General features: G+C 39.5%; 2 protein-coding genes across 6 annotated transcripts in view; both read right to left on the bottom strand.

Annotated features, from left to right (window-relative positions):
* LOC309701685 (programmed cell death 1 ligand 1-like) overlaps positions 1-6,438 on the bottom strand; it is a 76,193-nt gene extending 69,755 nt beyond the window's left edge. Inside the window, exons 1-4 of one of the 3 annotated variants that reach the window (XM_082525839.1) lie at positions 2,992-3,088; positions 2,757-2,858; positions 2,037-2,393; positions 619-1,212 (exon numbers count right to left, since the gene is read on the bottom strand). In XM_082525839.1, coding sequence (XP_082381965.1) covers positions 1,055-1,212; positions 2,037-2,393; positions 2,757-2,847 — 606 coding nt within the window. In that variant the 5' untranslated portion in view covers positions 2,848-2,858; positions 2,992-3,088 and the 3' untranslated portion in view covers positions 619-1,054. Of the gene's footprint in view, positions 1-618; positions 1,213-2,036; positions 2,394-2,756; positions 2,859-2,991; positions 3,108-6,340 lie in introns of those variants that run through there. The other 2 variants (XM_082525840.1, XM_082525838.1) reach the window with 2 other exon arrangements.
* A 4,529-nt stretch (positions 6,439-10,967) lies between these two features.
* On the bottom strand, positions 10,968-19,108 carry LOC309701686 (uncharacterized protein). Of its 3 annotated transcripts, XM_082525841.1 has the most exons (8): positions 19,031-19,108; positions 17,076-17,122; positions 16,813-16,908; positions 16,571-16,672; positions 15,927-16,280; positions 14,881-14,964; positions 14,193-14,293; positions 10,968-14,009 (listed from the first exon to the last, which is right to left on the bottom strand). In XM_082525841.1, the coding sequence occupies exons 4-8, from the start codon at positions 16,659-16,661 to the stop codon at positions 13,950-13,952; spliced, it is 690 nt and encodes a 229-aa protein (XP_082381967.1). In that variant the 5' UTR covers positions 16,662-16,672; positions 16,813-16,908; positions 17,076-17,122; positions 19,031-19,108; the 3' UTR covers positions 10,968-13,949. The 3 variants fall into 3 exon arrangements, with proteins under 3 accessions (XP_082381967.1, XP_082381969.1, XP_082381968.1); XM_082525843.1 differs by lacking the exon at positions 14,881-14,964; XM_082525842.1 differs by lacking the exon at positions 17,076-17,122.
* Positions 19,109-22,248: the final 3,140 nt, after the last annotated feature.

Here is a 22,248-nt window from a genome sequence, read left to right as displayed (position 1 = left end):
CGAGGCCCCAAAACCCAGAACTGGATAAAACTGATATTTGACATTTTGAATCAGAACCTCAGTATGTTTACCTGAAAGAGCTGCAGGTTTATGGGAGGATTTTACTTTGTTGTTTTCCAGATTTGCAAAGATGATCTAAGATGAAAACTGTTTGTATTGTTAGCCTGATGTTTCATTACCTCCCTACCATTACCAGTGTTGGGAAGGTTACTCCGAACCGTAGTAAAGGGACCTCTGGCTAATACGTCGGGTTCTGTGTCGGGCTCGTTGCCAAAAAATAGCTTTACTTTGTTGTCTGGGTCAACTTTGCTAGCGAGAGACAGAGAGAGGCGTTGAAAGGCTGCTCCAACGGAACTTATTGTTTCGGAGGAAAACACGAACACGGTGTACAATTGAGTCTTAATAGCTTACTTACAACTGGGCTCGTCAGGCAGTCTTCTTGGCTGCAGTGGTTATTATTATATTTACATGCTTCCAGCTCCCGTTTCTGCTCGATGACTGCTCGTACTTTTCTACTTCCCTTTTCTCCCTCCTCGCGCTCAAAGACACATAACGGGTATGGCGGTCCATTCTCCCTGTAGCATGGACTACACTGCCTATGAGGCTACATTCTTTAGGGCTATGCCTGTAGCATTCTGTAGCTTAGCACAACAACAACAACAACAAAAAGGCGCTCTCTCACCCAGGAAACACACAGGAACATAGCTGTCAAACAAAACCCAAACAGTCCTGACCCACGACAATATGAAACAGGAAAATACCGCCGTGTAATCCATTTATTTCAACAAAGTAACTGTATTCTGAATACCACCTTTTTAAACGGTAACTGTAACGGAATACAGTTACTCATATTTTGTATTTTAAATACGTAACGGCGGTACATGTATTCCGTTACTCCCCAACACTGGCCATTACCTTTCATTAAGCCAACACTACACAGACTCAGTTTCACTTCTATAGAACGAGCCTAGTCTTGGACTCCTTTTAGTCTGAGACTGAACGAAATCCATTTCTAGAAAACTGTGTATTCTGTTCTCGTAAATTAACCCAGTTCTCAGATTTGGCCCATATCTCCTGACTGTACTGTGTATAAGCAGAACAATGAAAGAATGATTTTGTAAACTTTATTTTTATGTCTGGTCTCGTCATTCAGATTTGGTGGTTGGAGACTTCCAGGTTGCTGAGTTGTTTCATTCTTCTCAGGCTTTGATTCTAAAATAAAGTAAAATAAAATATTGTTTAATAAATTGTTTTATTAACTTAAAATTGATGTAATGTAGCAGTGAATTAAGCTGCTCTCGGCTCTGTACACAGTTTTATTGCTACCAAGTGGAAACTGAACACTGAAACAAAACTGAAACATGAAACCAACAATGAAGAACCAAAAAACAAACAAACTGTTGTGATGAGAGAAACAGTTTGTAGCTCTTCAGTGTTGGTTTCCTCACATGTCCTGATGAAGTTGCTCAGTAACAGTGTCACTGAGGTTGGACACTGTGGATTTCTGTGGTCAACTCAGACTCTGAGGCCTCCTTCAGGGATGTTACCTGGACCAGCAGCTCCATTAAGAATTAGCCTCACGTGTATGGAAGCCACAAAGACTCTTGTGTTAAAAAGTCCAACTTACAGCAGAAATGACCATGTTTACAGTCTTCTACATGAACCAGTGTTGGTCTCCATGGATATTTTTACCATCATATCATTTCTGTGGTTTGTTTCCTACACGTCTGTTACTGTACTCAGTACTAATTAGCAGGTGTGTGTCTGTGTGATGCAATTTATGGATGTATTCTATGTGTTCTAACTACATAGTTTTTCTGGTCATTTTTGTCTGGAATCGGAAACTTCATCAATCAAACAGGATATTTATAAAGACACAGTTTTTATGAAGGGGGAAACTATCTTAAGAGAGCTTTTTTTCTTTTTCTCTCTTCAAAAAATGAAATGTTAGGTTTATAAACACCAATGTCAGGATCCAACCTTGATCCAGTTTAACAGCTCACAGTGATCACATGTGTATAAATGAATTGTCTTACCAGAGACGGTGACTCTGCAGCTGTTGTAGCCGCGGCCATAACCTGTGTCCACCTCACACAGGTACAGACCCGAGTCCTCAGTCCTGAGTCTGGACAGCTGGAGTCTGATTCGTCCTTCTCTGAGGGCGTCTTTGTCACTCTGGACTCGTCCTGAAAACTTTTCATCCTCTGAGAACTCGACACCATCAAGCAGATAATACAGAGTAAAGTATGTTTGATCAGTATTCAGGATACAGAAGACCTTCAGTGCTGAGATGGGCATGTCTGGTTTGGTGGTGAACGTCCACTCCAGTGTGATGTTGTGGTTCTCTTCTGCCTGATAGGAGCTCTGTGTCACATCCACTACAAATGATCCTGCTGAGGAGACAGAGAGGAGCAGACACACTCACAACTTTATACAACATCAGACTGTAAAACACAGGAATAAACAAAGCATCATTTCTGTTATAATCCAAAGAGCTTCAAGGCCCCCACACCACAGCCTGCTATATTCATTCATTCATAACTCCACAATCTGGTCCTGGTGGTTCTGGTTCATCCTAAAGATTTGAGAAGTTTCCAAAAATCATGATGTAAAGAATCACATTTTCTCGACTCATTTGTTTACACAAAACAACAAAAAGTAAACAGTACAAAATATAAATAATCATAATTCATATACCCTGATCTGTGTCTGCTCTGATCATAGATGAGTTTAAATGCTCAGCAGTTTTTTCTCACCTCTGCAGAGGACAAGTGTCAGAAGCAGCACAGCAACAGAGAAGGCCGAGGGTCTGTGTGTGAAGATCACACTGATCTCCTGAAGAGCCATCACTCATTACTCTGAAAATCAACAAGCAAAACAAGCTTCCTGTTACTCTCTGCATCTCACAGGAAGCAGCCCAGCAAACTAATATAACATCATGTGTTTTATTCTAAATGTTACTGTTTCTGATCAACATTAAAGAAATCTTACCTCTCTTCGAGGATTTCAAGTTCAGAGCTTCTCTGTGGTGCGTTTAACATTTGTCTACTCTGAACAACATCTCCAGACTGCAGATCCTGTACTGTTGATCAGTGATTTCCTCCACTCTGTAACAATAACAGGAAAACAGGTTCAGTCCCAGTGAAGTCACATTCAAGAAGCTGTTTCAGTGTTGAGCAATTATGCATTTTTTAAAAATAGTTACTATGAAACTTTAGATCATCACTTATTAAATAACAGAGTAATGATTTTAGATATATTCTGGTCGGGCTTGTACTGGGACAAAAAAAAAATCAGCCTGGAGGCTTTGGTCCAAGCAGGTCACCATTATTAGTCTAAATAAATAAATAAATAGTATATCTAATTATTAATATCTAATTAAAAACTGCCTCTGCTTTCAATGAGAAGTGACGCCATCCTCACTATAACCCATCACTAACATGCTGTAAAAAGAAATTATTTATTTATTTATTTATTTAATTTTTTAACACAAAACTAACTTCGCTTTCACTGGTTTTTGTTAGAAAAAAATCAAATTGTTGCTTAAATTTGCACAAAATGTCAGAAATCTGTCATGAACTAAAATTCTAACCTACTTTTTTCACGAGTTGTTCGGTTAACCCTCTGAGGTCCAAAATGTTATCGGCCATTTTGACTACTTTTGATTTTACATTCGTATTTTACTTTGTGGCGGTTTGTGATGTGGGCAATATGGGCCGCTGCCGTCACTCCCAAAACTTTCCCCTCTTCCTAAACAACCAAATGACTTTAATGTGGGTCATAAAGATGATACCAGAGCCATATATTTTATGAGGTGAAAGGTTTGAGAAGCACTGCACTATGCAATATATTCAATTTTAGAATTTATATTCAGTGTTAACTGTAGCTAAGCTCAACGTGGTAATGCGCTTTAAGCTAATGCTAATCTTATATTAATAAACTACACTGTCATATGCAAAAAGGTGGTACTAGGGGTGGCAAGAGATGCCACCCTTCTAGATCTGCACATCCGCCCCTGTGCAGAACAAACCTGATGACTTGTTGATGAATGTAACCATAATTGTCTTAACTAAAAAAGCTAAAATAAAATTGTGTAACTGATGATTGTCACAATTCAGCACAGACAGGTCCATACTCAGTTAAATCTTAGAATTATGTTTCATAAATTCAGTAAACCTGCTTCATCTTCTGTCGTTTCAGACAGCTGGGCTCCTGAGTTTGTGTCAATGAGTCTTTTTTAATGTAGCTGTCATGACAGAAAGAAATTCTGAAAAAAAAAAAAACCCTTGCTGCTGCAGTCAGCTGTGTTGTATCTCTATGTGGCAAATACAATAAAGAAAAGTGTTTAACCCTTGTATGGTGTTCGGGTCTGTGAGACCCGTTTTCAGTTTTTTTCAAAAGAAAAATTAAACAATTAATTATTTTTTCAACCTGAAATTCATTGGCTTTGGCTTATTTTCTGTGAAGAGCATGAATCTGAACAAATTTTCAATGACCTCATACTGTACCTCCCCCCACGCATTTACATTACATACAAGGTGTTCGGGTCCACTGGACCCAGGTCTAATAAAAGTGTTGAAAGTGTAGGTCCTGTGTTCCCACACTCTGTCTTCCTCCTCTCTGGTGCTGCTGATAGTGTTTTCTTCCCCTCCTGCTCACGCACAAAGTTGCAACATTGTTGAAAATTCAACTATCAACACCGTCTGCTCTGACATTCCCGCACATTTTACCCTCTTTCTTTAGGGATCCAAATTTTATTTTCTCATACCCTGTCCCACCTGCAAATTAGGGGCATAATACTATAAATAAGACTTTGCCAGTGTGGTTCTTTATCACAACTGATCAAGATGGCAAAAGATTATCTGCTGCGAGGGCCATCCAATTGATTTTGGAAGAGAGAGGGGCTTCGGATGATGATGTTGACAAAGAGGTTTCAGAATATTTCACATTTCTGAAAATTCTGAGTCTGACAGTGACTTTGAAGAAGAGGATGAGGTTGAGCACCATTTAGTAACAAAACAAAGACGAGTACCGCATCTGCAGCCAGCTCCAGGACCAGAACAAGCCCACCAGACAGCAAGTGAAGAAATATGGATGTCAATAACTGGTGAAATTGAATGGTCTTCTTGCCCAAGAAATGAGCCACCCTGCAGAGCTGTTACTGTGATAAGCCAGGGCCAACACGGCTGACAGGTACTCATGTGCAGGACATCAAGTCTTCATTGGAGCTTTTCATCCCAGATTCCATCCAGAAAATTATTCTGGATTGCAGTAATCTAGAAGGAAGGTGTGTTTTTGGAGAGAGGTGGAAGGAGATGGACCAAATCCATCTAAGAACCCCAAAGGCCTACTTTGGGGTTCTTATCCTTGCTGGAGTTTTCAGGTCCAAAGGGGAATCCACAGAATCCCTGTGGTATGCAGAAACCGGCAAGAAACTTTCCATGCATCAATGTCTCTGGAAAACTTCAACAAAATTTCCAGGATTATCCGTTTTGATAACCGAGACGACAGACTAGCTCGACGGCAGAGAGACAAGCTAGCTGCCATCAGGACAGTGTGGGATAAGTGTGTGCACCACCTCCCTGTTTTACAACCCTGGGCCTAATGTCACCATTGATGAGCAGCTGATCCCATTTAGTTGTGAAACATATTGCTTCACGTGTAAATGTGTTGTGTCTTTCCACTCACTCCACTTGATTATAACTGATTTTTTTATAACATTTTATATAAAAGAAAAACGAGAAGCACATTAATTCATAAATGTGATCTAACAAAGGTAAAGGGAAAAAAATTAACCATGTTTGCTGTTCATATGGCTTGTAATTGGGATGAAGTAAACATCTGTTGAGTAATTTAACATAAAATTGTTTGATAGTGTTAATTTGGAAAGCCAAAACTCTAGCGGGTCCACCAGACCCATGAACACTGGCTGAGTAACAAAAATACGAACACCACACAAGGGTTAATGGTGAAGAATGAAACACTCACCAGGAACATCAATCAGCTCATACACCACTAAACACCAGCATCCAAAATAATTAGGTTGCACTTCTTTTTCTAAAGAAGCATCAGATACGATGTTCACTTGTTTGAATGATGATCGTGAGATTAGTCAGCGGGGTTAGAGTTATGTTATGATCTTTTATTTTGAAATTACAATCCTCCATATCAGTGTGACTTAAGCACATAACTGAAACTGAAAGCTCAGAGTTTCTTTTAAGTCACCTCAATGAGACAAAGTCCTGCAGGTCTCTGCATGATTCCAAGAACAGTTCTTTATAAACATAAATATAGAAAACAAAACAACCCCTCCCACCAAATAAATAAAAAGAAGTCTTACCACAGATAAAGAGCCCATATTCTGACACAGTGATCCAAACTGTTGTTGTCAAAGTGAAATGTGTCTCTGGAGCCGAGCAGGTAACAAACTGAAACAAGGATTAACGAGTCACTGCAGGTTTCTAACATTCCATGATCTATTTATCAGGTAACACTGAGCATGAGGGACGCAGGAACGGCTGACCTTGATTGCATCACAGCAAACACATTAATGTGTCTTCACCTTCTCAACCACACAAACACCACTTTAATGTATCATGATTTTGCAGTATTTTATATATTGTATTTTTGTCATTCTCCAGCTCTGACTTGTCATTTCTGTCTTTCTGTCCTACTCAAGCTCTCCCTCTCTCCCTTCACTATCTGTGTGTCTTTCTGTGTGTGTGTGTGTGTGTCTTTGTGTGTGCACATTCCGGTGTTCTCGTCTTTGTGCAGCATCAGGACTTTGAGGACTTTCAGCTTCAGTTTCGGGGCTGCACGTTCCTGCCTGGTTAAAAGCCAATATTCAGGAGAGTATCTAAGTTGTAGTCAGCGCTGGGTTGTTGTATAACAAACAGACAGTCTTGTTATGTGAGGATTACTTACCTGTGTTCTCCTATGGAGTGGAGATGGAGAAAGCTCAGAGACTCGTTGTAAATTGGAGGAGCTGTGGATGGAGTGTTTTTGTACGTGGAGCATCGCACTGAGAGATGGGATTACACTGCTGTGAATGTCAAATTTTTGGAACGGTTGTTTTTGCACCGATTTCACAGTAAATAATTCACTGTCTCTGCTAAAGAAGTCCTGCAATTGAGTCCTGGTTTTCTGCAAAGTGGCAAACCCTTTAGTGCGCTTATCTGTTTTTTTTAAATACTGCAATATATTTGTAGTATATATTGTAGTATATACAGTGGGGCAAAAAGTATTTAGTCAGCCACCGATTGTGCAAATTCCCCCACCTAAAATGATGACAGGTCAGTAATTTGCACCAGAGGTACACTTCAACTGTGAGAGACAGAATGTGAAAAAAGAAAAATCCATGAATCCACATGGTAGGATTTGTAAAGAATTTATTCGTAAATCAGGGTGGAAAATAAGTATTTGGTCAATAACAAAAATACAACTCAACCCCCATGCTTCACAGTAGGTATGGTGTTCTTGGGATGCAACTCAGTATTCTTCTTCCTCCAAACACGACGAGTTGAGTTTATACCAAAAAGTTCTACTTTGGTTTCATCTGACCACATGACATTCTCCCAATCCTCTGCTGTATCATCCATGTGCTCTCTGGCAAACTTCAGACGGGCCTGGACATGCACTGGCTTCAGCAGCGGAACACGTCTGGCACTGCGGGATTTGATTCCCTGCCGTTGTAGTGTGTTACTGATGGTGACCTTTGTTACTTTGGTCCCAGCTCTCTGCAGGTCATTCACCAGGTCCCCCCGTGTGGTTCTGGGATCTTTGCTCACCGTTCTCATGATCATTTTGACCCCACGGGATGAGATCTTGCGTGGAGCCCCAGATCGAGGGAGATTATCAGTGGTCTTGTATGTCTTCCATTTTCTGATGATTGCTCCCACAGTTGATTTTTTTCACACCAAGCTGCTTGCCTATTGTAGATTCACTCTTCCCAGTCTGGTGCAGGTCTACAATACTTTTCCTGGTGTCCTTCGAAAGGTCTTTGGTCTTGGCCATGGCGGAGTTTGGAGTCTGACTGTTTGAGGCTGTGGACAGGTGTCTTTTATACAGATGATGAGTTCAAACAGGTGCCATTCATACAGGTAACGAGTGGGGGACAGAAAAGCTTCTTACAGAAGACGTTACAGGTCTGTGAGAGCCAGAGATTTTCCATGTTTGAGGTGACCAAATACTTATTTTCCACCCTAATTTACGAATAAATTCTTTACAAATCCTACCATGTGGATTCATGGATTTTTTTTTCACATTCTGTCTCTCACAGTTGAAGTGTACCTCTGGTGCAAATTACTGACCTCTGTCATCATTTTAGGTGGGGGAACTTGCACAATCGGTGGCTGACTAAATACTTTTTTGCCCCACTGTAGGTGGTGGTCACTGGCACAACCGTGACCACCACCTGTATGTGGTGGTCGCAGTTGTGCCAGATAAATGAGCTTATAATAGATTATACTTACATTGTAAAGTGACTGAAGCCAGACAAACGACACTTGCACCAACACAAAGTCATCTTAAACATCACACCACTGCAACAAGAATGCACTGATGTTTGCATAGGTGACATTACTATCATTGCTTTTAGCTCACAGACACATACTCAGTAGCACACGTTCTTTATGCAACACTACTTGACTCTCAGTGACTCAATACTTCTGACCAGAGCTCATCAACTGGCACAGCAGTCTCAGTCATGGTGGACATTGTTAGTCACACTCAATATCACACAAATGGGTACAATTCACATTACAAATGAACAATAAGTGTTATAACACTGTAACTCTACAAATGAACGCCAGCGTGAACCATGATTCTAGTGCCCTCTGTCCTTCAGCACTACAAGATTTTCCTTTGAAAGTAGAAAAAGTGAGCTCTCTGGCTCTGATTGAGTGCAGAACAAAGCTGATTAGTCTAAACCTCAAAATCAACCAAACACCTCCAAAATTAGTTTATACTTACTTTTTTTTTTTTTTTTTAAAAGCATTAATTAAAAATGTTCAGTTATTTAAGTGATCATCTTTACCTAAGATTTGATTGGTCAGTAAGGTTAGGTTATGACCTTTGATTTTGAAGCTAACTTAATACTGAAAGTACATGTCATGGTCTGTGTGTGGGCAAGCAGGATAAAAAAGACCCAAGTGCAGGACTTGTGGAGGCAGAAAAGTACAGAGGCAAACACACGGGGAACAAGGACCAGAAGGGGAACACAGCTGATACAAACTAACTGAAGGGACCAGGTGGACGCAAAAGAGGAAACATCAACATAAGACACACACCTTCAAAGTAAAACAGGAAATTCATTGACAAAACTCAAAGGCACCAAACCAAACTTATATTAAGCACTAAAGAATAACAAACCACAAAAATAATACAACACTGGGTCACAGACAGTTCAGAGCTTCAAGTCAAGTCTTGCTCCAAGAACAGTTCTTTACAAACATAGATGAAGGTTCTTGTCTGTCGAGTTCTCTGACACCAAAACAAACAAACAAACAAACAAATAAAAAGAAGACTTAGCACAGATGAAGACCCCAGACTCTGACACAGTGATCCAAACTGTCGATGTCAAAGTGAAATGAGTCACTGGAGCCAAACAGGTAACAAATTGAGACAAGGATTAATGTGTCACTCCAAACCAGAAACTCTTGTCTGATCAGTTTCTAAAGGTCATTGCTGCACATTTAATGGTGTATATATCAGTAAACAGTGAGCACTACAAACACGGGAACAGCTTCACAAAGAGGAGCTCAAAATGGTTTCAGCAGAAAAGCATTAAAACTTAGATATGATGATTCTTGCTAGTGTGCTGTGTAAGGTCAACATTTAGAAAGTAGGGTACCAAGATTTAAAATATATTTTAAAAAAAGACCCCTTTGACCTCTGACCTTTACCTAAAGTCAACAGATTAACCTGTAAGTCAAAGTAATGATAAGTCTAGTCTCAGTCATTATTATGCGTTCACTACAGAATAATGATAGAAGAAAAAGACAATCACTGATTATGATACACATGATGTCCAACATGATGTATGTACTGACATACTGTCACAGCTGGGCTCACACATTGAAGAGCAACGAGAGACGGGAAGAGGCTCAAACTCAGGAAACAACTATTTATTTACAATAACAGCAACATCTGTTTATGAATTAATCAGCCGTCTGATTCAGCTGAAAGACAAACTTCAGCTCTCAGACTGAAATTATTTGTTGGTGAGTGGGTCCTCATCCTCAGTATATTAGGAAGACACTGTTACCTTAAAACAATCTAGAGCATAAAATATAAACAATCAAAGTGCTGATGTGTGAGATGATGGAAGCAGATGTTAGTTCATGAGAGCGCTGCCCTCTACTGGCTGATGTGCAGTAATACTGCTCTCGTCCTTCCTTCTACTCCCACATTTATACTGTGAGCAGCTCTGACTGACAACATGCTGTCACACTGAAAACTTCACATCTGCTTCTTCCTCCTCAACAATTCATCTTTACAGTCTGATCTGCAGCTTCAAGGACCTCTCTGCTCCTGACTCTGTGCTGCTTTCATTAATGTTTAGACCTTCTTCCTGCAGTCATTACAGAGTGACAGTAGGGGGCGCCAAATGTGACTGCAGGTGTTAGTTGGTGCTGAAAGTGCTGATATGTTTGCGCTGTAACAGTTTGTCAAACTTGCTTGTTAACTTTATGCTGATCAGTGTTGTATCATCAGTAATCAGTGATCAGTAACTAATTACTGATTACTTCCCCTAAAAAGTAATCCCATTACTTTACTGATTACTCTTTTTCGAAATTAATTAGTTACTTTGTTACATTTTTAAAACATGATTTACAACCTAAATATGTGATAAAGCAATAGATCATTCAACCCAAATCTACTATGTAACCAAATGGAAAAATTCACTTTTTAAATTTTTTTTATTAGTTTTAATATTTTAACTTTCAAGTTCAAGTTCAAGTTGGCTTTATTGTCACTTCAACCATATACATTTAGTTCACAGTGAAACGAAAGAACGTTCCTCCAGGACCAAGGTGCTACATGCAACATAAACTTACAACATAAGTTAACAGAGAAAAACACTAAACTAGCTAACTAAGAGGCCTAGTTAGCTAGCAGAGACAAGACAGACTGACCTAACATAAATTACAACATAAATTAACAAAAAAAAAACCCTAACTATCTAACTATCTAAGGAAGACTAGGAAGTAAAGAAGTTAGTGCAAAAAGACCAGTAATAATATTGTGCAAAAGAGCATTTACAGGTTGGTGTGTACGATAGTTTGATGGTGTAGGTCGGTGTGGGTCGGTGTGTTTGCGCTTGTGTTGATTAGTCAGTTTAGACTCAATGCTTGAGGTAGTTAAGTTAAGCTGAGTGATAATGTTGTGTGTGTGTGTATATGTGTGTGTGCGCGTGTGTGTGTTTATCAGTCCAGTCCCTTTTTGTTGAGGAGACGGATGGCTTGTGGAAAAAAGCTGTTGCACAGTCTGGATGTGTGTGCCCGAATGCTTCCAGATGGTAGGAGTGTGAATGCATAAAACAAAAATTAAATTATATGCAACATTCTCTGACTGGAAGAAATTAGTTTAACATTTAAACCTATTTTATGCACATTCCTGCGCATAAAATAAAATAGTTTTTTGTGTTTACAGTCAGTCTTTTAAATAGATGCAAGTAAAACACAGCAGAAAATAAAAATAATCCAAGACTCAGCAGTCCGGTTGTTCTATTTTCACCTGTATAGCAGGAGTACGGCAGGTTTTAGTAATGCAGTAATGCAGCGTGCTTATGGGAAAGTAACGGTAATCTAATTACCTTTTTTGCAATAGTAATCCCTTACTTTAGTCGTTACTTGAAAAAAAAAATTGGATTACAACTAACATGTAGTTTAATTGTGGATCATCAGCGGTGATTCTGAAAGGTCATAAATGTGAGTGTAGACAGACAGGATGACAGCAGTGCCGTTGCAGAGCTTTCCACAGATTATTAGAGCAGCAGCACAATAATTAGTTTATATGTATTTGTATGTATTTAAGCTTGAGCCAGTCAAAGAAAACAAAAACAACTTTAATGTGTGTGACTGGTGCACAGTGGCTGTGGATTCATGCTCAGAGTTAGGTTACATCAAGTGTAGCAGAATTTTAACTGGTGATCCTGAGATCCATTGACTGAACTCCACTTTTGTACCAACTACATACTGTCTAACATAAAGACAGTATAAACATTGTACTGTCTGCATAAAGGATGAAAAATGAGCCAGGACAACTCATCAAACATCTGCTGACATCTGGTTGAATTAAGTTGTTAAATCCACAAAGAGCAGCAGGTCGGATGATCACAGCCTGTACATGACGAAAATCTACTGAAGCTCTCAGCAGTAATTATTCTGAGTCCTGATTTGTTTGCCCACTGAGCCACTACAACCAGTTTTAGGGTTCCTCCACCTGCTGAATCCACTTTAACCCCTGACTGTAATAATTTTCCTGTTTAGAGGCAAAATCACCGTCTACAATGTAGACAACAGAAATATGTCAGAGCTAGTACTTTCTCACTTTTACTTGAGTAAAGAAGTTAAGTCAGTACTTCAACTTTTACTAAAGCAGTGGTTCTCAAACTTTTCACAATGAGTACCACCTCATAAAGTCTATGGCTCTTGAAGTACCCTTATGACTGTCATTAAAGTACGATAGTATAGGCCTATTTAACACCACATACAGTTTACATGAGACAATTTCATTTCTTATATTAATGTTTTTCTTGTTTTAACTGTCATAAACAGGATGTGACAAGTGATAATAATAACAACTGTACTGCATTAAAACATTCACAACAGGGGGTTATCCGGTCTTTAAGTGATGACATGATGAAAGCTGCTTCCAAACTACTCTGCATTTATTAAGGCGGTTGTGTTTCTAACATGTTTTAATGTTTTGTATCTTGTTCTATTTACTCTGAACAAGCCCCTGAAAAAAGTCAGTGATCACTGTCGACCTCTCACAGTTTTTATCATCACTTTTCATTTTAAAGCTCAGTTTTTAAAACCTTACAATGTAACTACAGCGCAGCCCATGCAGCATTATGTTATTATATATATTATATTATACGTATAAATGACTAACCACATATTGCAGTTGTTCTCCTGACTGAAGTTTAGTCCGTTTACAGCATCCTGCCATGTGACTGTATTTGTTCCTAACCATCGGGAAGGCCTAAGGAAATAAGCCCTCCAGCGCTCCGTAGGTTTTGGTTTTTATGAAAAAAAAATAAGCTTTTTTTTCAATCTTCTAAAGCTGTTTAACTTCTAGAGAGAATCGCAGCAACTACATGATGAAGCTTTCAACTCCAAGACAAACTAAGACAGTTTTCGTGTAGTATGAGTATGAGGGTGTGACACAGGCCCTGTGTATTTTTTACGTTGCAGTATTTTAAATATTTTATAATATTTCTGAGTATTCCATCATATTATGCTTTACTTATGTTAAGATTATAAAGCTGAAACAATGATTAGAAACGTTTCTGTTAGCAGCACCCAGCAGTTTATCTTCTAACCCTTTCTTGTTTCCCAGCGTCAGATACAATTAAAATGCTGATTCTTTAAATGTCATCACAAGAGTTTATTAAGCATGAAACATGAAGCTCCATCCTGTTAATGCTGTTTGTGTTTTACTTGAAATGATCCTGTTTTTATTTTAACCTCTCAGTATATTTATAATTCAAATGAGTTGAAGGATAACAATATTGGACTGAAGCCCTGAATTTAAATCTTTTCTCTGTTGTTTGTGTTCTTTTTTATTCTCTCCAATGGTTCTCAGCGCCAACTTACTGAACAGCATCAAACTGAAAACCTTAAATTTCGTTTTTCCTCATGATGTTATAAGTAGTTTCTATTCACAGTCCGAGATCTGCGGCTCCCAGCTGATGTTGTCATCATGAATCTGAACTAGAAGGTTCACCTGCTGAGAGCTTCTTCCTCATTAACTTCCTGGTTTTGTATGAGGAGGTCTGTTTTCTGTTTAAAATGAAAGACAATTCAAAGATTCACTGAGTTATACTGAACACGACAAGTTTAAGAAACTTTAAACTGTGACAGAGCAAATGATATTCTGACACAAACCATGTGTCAAAAAATGTGTTTTGATCATTTTATATTTACAAAACTTACAAGAAAATCCTGTTTTTCTGACAGACTTACGTGTTCTTTACAATTCTGATAAACAATAAATCCCCATGAGACCAGAGAGATACAGATGTATACAGCCACGACGATTGCTAACCAGAGTACCAGGAAAAATTCTAAGGTACAAAAACAGGAAAAACATAATTCAGTGTTAATGATGTAAACGAGCACATTTTAAAAACAGGAAGTGGAATTGACCATTAAATAAGCAGTATTACTGTGAGAGGTGAGCACCAGACTTTATTTACATGTTTCTGATGCACAGAGAATTTAATTTATCACCACTTACAGTCTGGTGACCTCCAGCTTACATCGGGCCTTTTGCCCAATGACAGCCAGGAAAGACTCGAGGCCCCAAAACCCAGAATTGGATAAAACTGATATTTGACATTTTGAAGCAGAACCTCAGTATGTTTACCTGAAAGAGCTACAGGTTTATGGGAGGATTTTACTTTGTTGTTCATATAGACTCAGTTTCACTTCCATAGAACGAGCCTAGTCTTAGACTCTCTTTAGTCTGAGACTGAACTAAATCCATTTCTAGAAAACTGTGTATTCTGTTCTGGTAAATTAATACAGTGCTCAGATTTGGCCCATATCTCCTGACTGTACTGTGTATAAACAATATAACAAATGAATGATTTTAGTGTTTTTGTAAACTGTAAAGTTATTATTATTTTTTTTAATATATATATATATTTACTTATGCCTTTGGTCACATCATCCAAATCTGGCCTCTGGAAATTTCCAGGTTGCTGAGTTGTTTCGGTCTTCCCAGATTTTGATTCTGAAATTAAAAAAATAACATATTTTTTTAAATTTTAGCTCAGGTGGTAGAGCAGGTCACTTACTAATCAAAAGGTCGGTAGTTCGATCCCAGTCTGCGTGCTAAATATTTTTTTTGTCTGTGATGCATCATCACAGTATGAATGTGTGTGAATGTTAAACACTGTGAACATGTGAGACAGTATAGACCAAAAAGGGCTCGTGTCAATGGGTGAATGTACAAGTTGTGTAAAGCACAATGAAGAACCAAAAAACAAACAAACTGTTGTGATGAGAGAAACAGTTTGTAGCTCTTCAGTGTTGGTTTCATCACATGTCCTGATGAAGCTGCTCAGTAACAGTGTCACTGAGGTTGGACACTGTGGATTTCTGTGGTCGACTCAGACTCTGAGGCCTCCTTCAGGGATGTTACCTGGACCAGCAGCTCCATGAAGAATTAGCCTCACGTGTGTGTAAGCCACAAAGACTCTTGTGTTAAAAAGTCCAACTTAAAGCAGAAATGACCATGTTTACAGTCTTCTACATCAACCAGTGTTGGTCTCCATGGATAGTTTCATATCATCTCTGTGTAGACTTCCTATATGTCTGTTACTGTACTCAGCACTAATTAGCAGGTGTGTGTCTGTGTGATGCAGTTTATGGATGTAATTTTCTAACTACACAGTTTTTCTGGTAATTCTATTAAAATGCTCCAAAAGGAAACATCAGCTCTAGAACAGTGAAGAAGATCCAGTTCATGGACTCAAATCAGTGAAAGTGGGGCTACAGCTGCTGGTGTCTGAAACTCCATCAATCAAACAGGATATTTATAAAGACACAGTTTTTATGAAAGTGGAAACTAAAGATTTGTGTTCATCACTTTGAAAGCCTGTAACAATTATACACACCAATTTTATCTCAGGTTTGAACCATGATTGACGTTAACAGCTCACAGTGATCACTTGTATAAATGAATTGTCTTACCAGAGACGGTGACTCTGCAGCTGTTGGAGCCGCGGCCATAACCTGTGTCCACCTCACACAGGTACAGACCCGAGTCCTTAGTCCTGAGTCTGGACAGCTGGAGTCTGATTCGTCCTTCTCTGAGGGCGTCTTTGTCACTCTGGACTCGTCCTGAAAACTCTTCATCCTCTGAGAACTCGACACCATCAAGCAGATAATACAGAGTTGAGGGTTTCTGATCTTTTTTCATGTAACAGAGGATGTTCAGTGCTGAGATGGACGTGTCTGGTTTGGTGGTGAACGTCCACTCGAGTGTGATGTTGTGGTTCTCCTCTGCCTGATAGGAGCTCTGTGTCACATCCACTACAAATGATCCTGTTGAGGAGACAGAGATGAGCAGACACACAACTTTATACAACATCAGAACTGTGAAACACAGCAATAAACGAAGCATCATTTCTGTTATAAATCCAAAGAACTTCAAGGCCCCCACAACACAGCCAGCCATGTTCAGTCGTTCATTCTTTCATAACTCTATATTGTCCTCCTGGTCGTTCTGGCTAGTTTCCAACAATTGTGAATTTGAGAACCATTTTTTTTATGTTTAAACAAAACAACCAAAAATGATCATAGATGAGTTTAAATGCTCAGCAGTTTTTGCTCACCTCTGCAGAGGACGAGTGTCAGAAGCAGCACAGCAGCAGAGAAGGCCGAGGGTCTGTGTGTGAAGATCACACTGATCTCCTGAAGAGCCATCACTCATTACTCTGAAAATCAACAAGCAAAACAAGCTTCCTGTTACTCTCTGCATCTCACAGCAAGCAGCCCAGCAGACTAATATAACATCATGTGTTTTATTCTAAATGTTACTGTTTCTGATTCTTTAACAACATTAAAGAAATCTCACCTCAAGGTTCTCTGTGGCGCGTTTCTTCATTTGTCTACTCCGAACATCATCTCCAGACTGCAGATCCTGTACTGTGGATCAATGAGTTCCTCCACTCTGTAACAATAACAGGAAAACAGGTTCAGTTCCAGTGAAATTGTCACGGACCTGTGTCTGAAGGACCCAGGGTCTTTGAATAAGTATGGACGTGTATTTTTTGTGCTGCTGTCCTGCTTCCTAATGTTTGTGTATAGCTGGGTGTGTATGTGGGTGTGGCAGAGCACCTCTTCCTCAGCCCTGGTGGGGGTGTCAGCCAGGAGCCTGGCCACACCTGAGGACGAGAAACGCACACACACCTGAAGTTGATCAAGCCTCGTCTGGGAGCTATTTAATAGTTTGTCCGAGCGTTCCTTGACGCTGGACTGTTGCATGAGACTCCACATTAGTGTTGTTAGTGTCAAGTCCAGTGAGTCTATGCCCACAGTAGTTGAGTGTCCTGATAGCTGCTTCTATCGTTTCTTTCAAAAAGAGCCTGGAAAGCCAGCGAGCACGTGGAGAGCAGACACACGGGAGCGGAGAGCACGAGGCACGGACTTATTGGGGAAGAAGACACGGCACGGGAGTCAGGGGAATGCATCGGGATTGTTTGTGTGAATATTTACTGCACTGTAAATAAACGCACTGTTCACCGCAGCATTTGGATCCTTTGCCCAGACAAACCGTGACAGAAGTCACATTCAAGAAGCTGTTTCAGTGTTTAGCTATTAAGCAGTTTCAAAATAGTTTATATGTAAACAGACCATTAGATCATCACTGATTCAATAACAGAGAATGATGATTTTAAATATTCTGGTCAGGCTTGTACTGGGAGAAAAGATCAGCCTGGACCAAAACGTCCAGGCTGATCCCACAGATGCTGTGAGGCAGTGTGTGTTTGTTTGCAGTGTTTCTCTAAACTTTTCTGTCTGTGCAGGCTTCCAGCTGCTCACCAAAGCACACAGACCTTTTCTGTAGCACACATGCGTTGAATGCTGTAGTGTTGTTGTTGGTATTAATATTGGTGGTGCAGCTGCTGAAATGTCAATTATTGGACATATTTTACTGCATTTACCCAGCATAACTAAGGGAGGATTCAGGGTTACCTGGTCCAGCCCTAACTATATGCTTTAGCAAAAAGGAAAGTTTTAAGCTGAAAATCACATTACAAATGAACAATAACTATGAGACACCAACACATTACTGGAATAAGTGATACTGAACATGAACGTCAGAATGAGGCACGAGTCTTTGGCATAGTGCTTCCTCTTGAATCGTTACTATATTTTCTTCTCTAACTTTGATTGACAGAGAGCAGAACAAATCTGATGATTTGATGACGAATTTACCCAAACACCTTCAAACTTTAAGGATTATTTCTGAGGAAGCTGAAAAGTCGTGTTAACTGATGATTGACACAGTTCAACACAGACAGGTGCAAACTCAGTTTAATCTATGCAAATTCAACAAATGTGCTTCATCTTCAGTCGTCTCAGACAGCTGGGCTCCTGAGTTTGTATCAAGCAGTCATTCTCAAAGGAGAAACTGAAATGATTCATGTGAGTTTTCCACCCACTGTGTAAACAGCAGACCAATCAGCAACAGTCTGTTGTCAGCTCAGTGTTTAACTCTATTTGACAAATATATTAAAGAAAAGTGTTTGATGGTGGTCCGTGAAACACTCATCAGAAACATCAATCTGCATATTCAGAACAAAACACTAACATCCAAAATAATTAGGTTACATTTATTTTTCTTAAGAAGCAGATACTGTGATACTGTGTTCACTTGTTAAAATGATCATCTTTAACTGAGATTATTCAGCAGGGTTGGGGTTAGGTTATGGCCTTTTATTTTGAAATTAACCTCTTTCCATATCAGTGTAACTTAAGCTCATAACCATAACTGAAAGCTCAGAGTTTCTTTTAAGTCACCTCGATAAGTCCAAAGTCTTTATAAACATAAATACAGCTTTTCTCACTTTGCTGCTACATTTGGAGCTTTGTGGGAGCTTTTAACAACTGACAGAAACATTTATCATCTTGTATGTGCTCACGGTTTGACAGAGAAACAACAGTCTGACTTTATTCGGTAACATGTAGAAAAAAATCCCTATGTTTTTCCATCACACATTTTTTTTCATTATTAGTTTCTTGTTTTTTGAGTTCTCCAACTCAAAAAAAAAACAAAAAACAAGACTTACCACAGATAAAGACCCCAGACTCCGACACAGTGATCCAAACTGTTGCTGTGAAAGTGAAACGAGTTTGTTGGAGCCGAGTAGGTAACAGGAACTTAGACAAGGATAAACATGTCACTGCAAACCAGACACTCAGGTCGGATCAGTTTCTAACATTCCTTGATGCAAAGCCTATTCATCAGGTAAACACTGATCATGACAAACACAGGGAAGGTTTATTCTTTATTACATACTGCGTCAGATCAGTACAGATCATGTGTAAACCAAAAATTAGCTTAAAATGGTTTCAGCAGTTTCTTCTCATCTTCAACAAAAAGCTCACGTTTTTCCTAGCATTTGCATTTCATTCTGTCTGTAAACACAACAGCTCTGAAAGTTTTGAATGTATTCTGATAAAACTCTGTAGGCTGTAGCAGGATCATGTTATAATGATCCACTAAAGTTTGATTTACATCCACCGAGGTCTTCATGGTCAACTTTATGACTTGCTGTTAAAAAATTGACAAAAAGCACTGTGTAATGTCAACATTTACACGTATAAAGATTTAAAACATCATGTCACATTTTACCTCTGAACTCTCCCTAAGGCCAATAGATCAACCTGAAAGTCAAAGCAATTATATATAAAACTGTTTATTTAAAACTATATTTCTTACTGTGTTTGCTGGTGAAAGATGGAACTCCGACCTCTTCTTTAGGGTCAAATATGGTCAAACTTTCATAACATGTATTTTTATCTGTAATTCATTTTCTGCTGCCTCTATATCGGTGACGTTTTTGCATGACTTTGTTTACCATGTGCATTACTGTAATGCACGAAACAAAGATATTTATTAACAGAAGTTGATATGAATTTTTCTTAAAATCAAATGAATTCTGCACAGAAAGGACACAGCACAGCTGGAGCTCTGTGTGTTCAGCCTCTGAAGTCTGCAGGTGAACCAGCCTGTAGCTCCAGGTCATTTGCAGAGTTTCTGACCTCAAACAACAAACATCAGAGGTCTTTGTGATCAGATCACGGTCTGTGTTGGGTCTGTGTTTCCAGAAGCCCCGCTAGTTTAGAGACTTATTCATCACGAATGAAACAAGACATAACAGAACATCTTCAACCCGCTAGCGAGGGAAGTTTTTGGTCAAGAACCAGCTCTTGGAGCTCACGCTCCTGTCTCCAGCCCAAAATCCTTCAAAGAGCAGCTTCCCTTGCAGCTATTTATTGACATGATAGTTACAATACAGAATACAACACAAACACCTCCCACCATAAAAGGCACTATGTGTGTGTATGTGTAAGCACATGTATGCATGTGCAAGAAAGTGTGTGTGTGTGTGTGTGTGTGTGTGTGTGTGTGTGTGTGTGTGTGTGTGTGACCTCCTGCTGACCAAAAGGGTCATAAAAGCAGGAAGCTTACAACAGAAGAAACAGATCTTTCAGGTAGGATGTATCTGCAATAAAACCTCCCCCAGCACAGAGTGGCGGGAGAGGTGGTCAGAGACAAAAGAATGTCTTGATCCTATAGATTGAACTAAGACCTTACAAATTTAAGAAACACAATGACACATTCAATGCACCGTTGTTTTTGGCAGTGTCAGTGTAGATTCATACACAGCTCCTCACGTCATTCACCTCCTATTGCAGCAAAAGTTCACAGTTAATTCATGTAAGCAGTTAACCTGCTTCTCATTGATCTCATACACAGTAAACTACAGGGTGGGCCATTTATATGGATATACCGTAATAACATGGGAATGGTTGGTGATATTAAAGTCCTGTTTGTGGCACATTAGTATATGTGAGGGGGCAAACTCCTCAAGATGGGTGGTGACCATGGTGGACATTTAGAAGTCGGCCATCTTGGATACAACTTTTGTTTTTTCAATAGGAAGAGGGCCATGTGACACATCAAACTCATTGTTAATGTTACAAGAAAAACAATGGTGTGCTTGGTTTCAACATAACCTTATTCTTTCATCAGTTATTTGCAAGTTTCTCTTTGTTCACAGCCATTGACATGTCGAAGAGGTTAACACGTGAAGAGTGGATCGAAATTGTGTTGATATCTGGTGAACGCAGTAACCGGGTCATTGCAGCAGATTTCAATGCAAGACACCATACGAGACCACCCATCTCCCATGCTACAGTTAGCAAACTGCTTGCTAATTTTCGTGAAACTGGTTCAGTGTTGGATTTCTCAAAATGTGTACGCAAGAAAACTGTCACTAATGAAGAAACATCAGTGGCTGTCCTAGCTTCATTCAGCAAGAGCCCACAGCGTAGCACTCGTCACATGTCACTGCAGAGTGACATGTATAAATATATATTTTAACTCAAAAATAGTTTTTAAATTTAATGTTGCTGAAACAACAAAATAAAAAATCTATCTTATCGAGAAATCACTCATCTTTGGAAAAGAGAGTTTATTACAGAGAAATGGCTCTTTCCAAAATAAAAGCTATACTATACGCTTCTTCTGGGCTATATTCTCAGCAGCATATTAAACATATCAGGTCCCCATAAGGAGAATCATGTGCTAACGGCTGTCTAAATGACTCGGGTAAAGTTAGTGGCATGCTTGTTGTTTTTGTCTGCTTCCACTTGTCTTTGCACTAGGATGATGTCGGCGTAAATGTGCAGTCATATTTATTGTGTTCCCACTAGTGCTGTCAGCGTTAATCTCGTTAAAATGACTTTAATGCCATAACGCGGCAAATCTCCATTAACGAGTTACCGCGGATCGCCCCGTGCGTGGGGCTGGATGACGTCAACACATTAACAAGCTAACTGCGCTAACACACTAGTTCCCACCAATGTAATTGAGCACTGCATGGCACATCCGACATACTGTTTTACTTTTGTCCATCAGGGTCATACTTCACATGAAAACCAAAATAGCTCCAAACGCCAGATCCGAATGAGGGAGGGGGAGGTTAAATTCCGGGTAGCGTTGAGGCAGTTGCCATGTTGCAATGAGCTTAGCTTCTGTCTCACTAGCTTGCGCTGCACTCAGTGGACATGTCTGTGTAGGTTCTGAGTCATCCAGGTCATCGTAGTCAAAGGAGCTTTCAAAGAAAAGCGTCTGGACTTCTTTAAGTTGCTTGAAGACGTTTCGCCTCTCATCCAAGAAGCTTCTTCAGTTCTAAGGTCAAATGGTGGGGAGTCCCAGATTTAAACCTAGTGGGAGTATCCCCACACAGAGGGACAAAAGGACCCCCTGATGATCCTC

The sequence above is a fragment of the Aulonocara stuartgranti genome, assembly GCF_965226115.1.
Source record: "Aulonocara stuartgranti genome assembly, chromosome: 3".
NCBI lineage: Eukaryota > Metazoa > Chordata > Actinopteri > Cichliformes > Cichlidae > Aulonocara > Aulonocara stuartgranti.
This window is presented reverse-complemented; position numbering and strand designations above follow the sequence as displayed.

What these genes read in the sequence shown, in the direction of transcription:
- LOC309701686 (XM_082525841.1), bottom strand. Translation starts at nt 16,661, where the DNA reads ATGGCTCTTCAGGAGATCAGTGTGATCTTCACACACAGACCCTCGGCC. An exon ending in GACACTCGTCCTCTGCAGAG is followed by an intron (nt 16,281 to 16,570) that starts GTGAGCAAAAAC and finishes TCTCCTCAACAG; the next exon opens with GATCATTTGTAGTGGATGTG. An exon ending in TGATGTGACCAAAGGCATAA is followed by an intron (nt 14,294 to 14,880) that starts GTAAATATATAT and finishes TTTGTACCTTAG; the next exon opens with AATTTTTCCTGGTACTCTGG.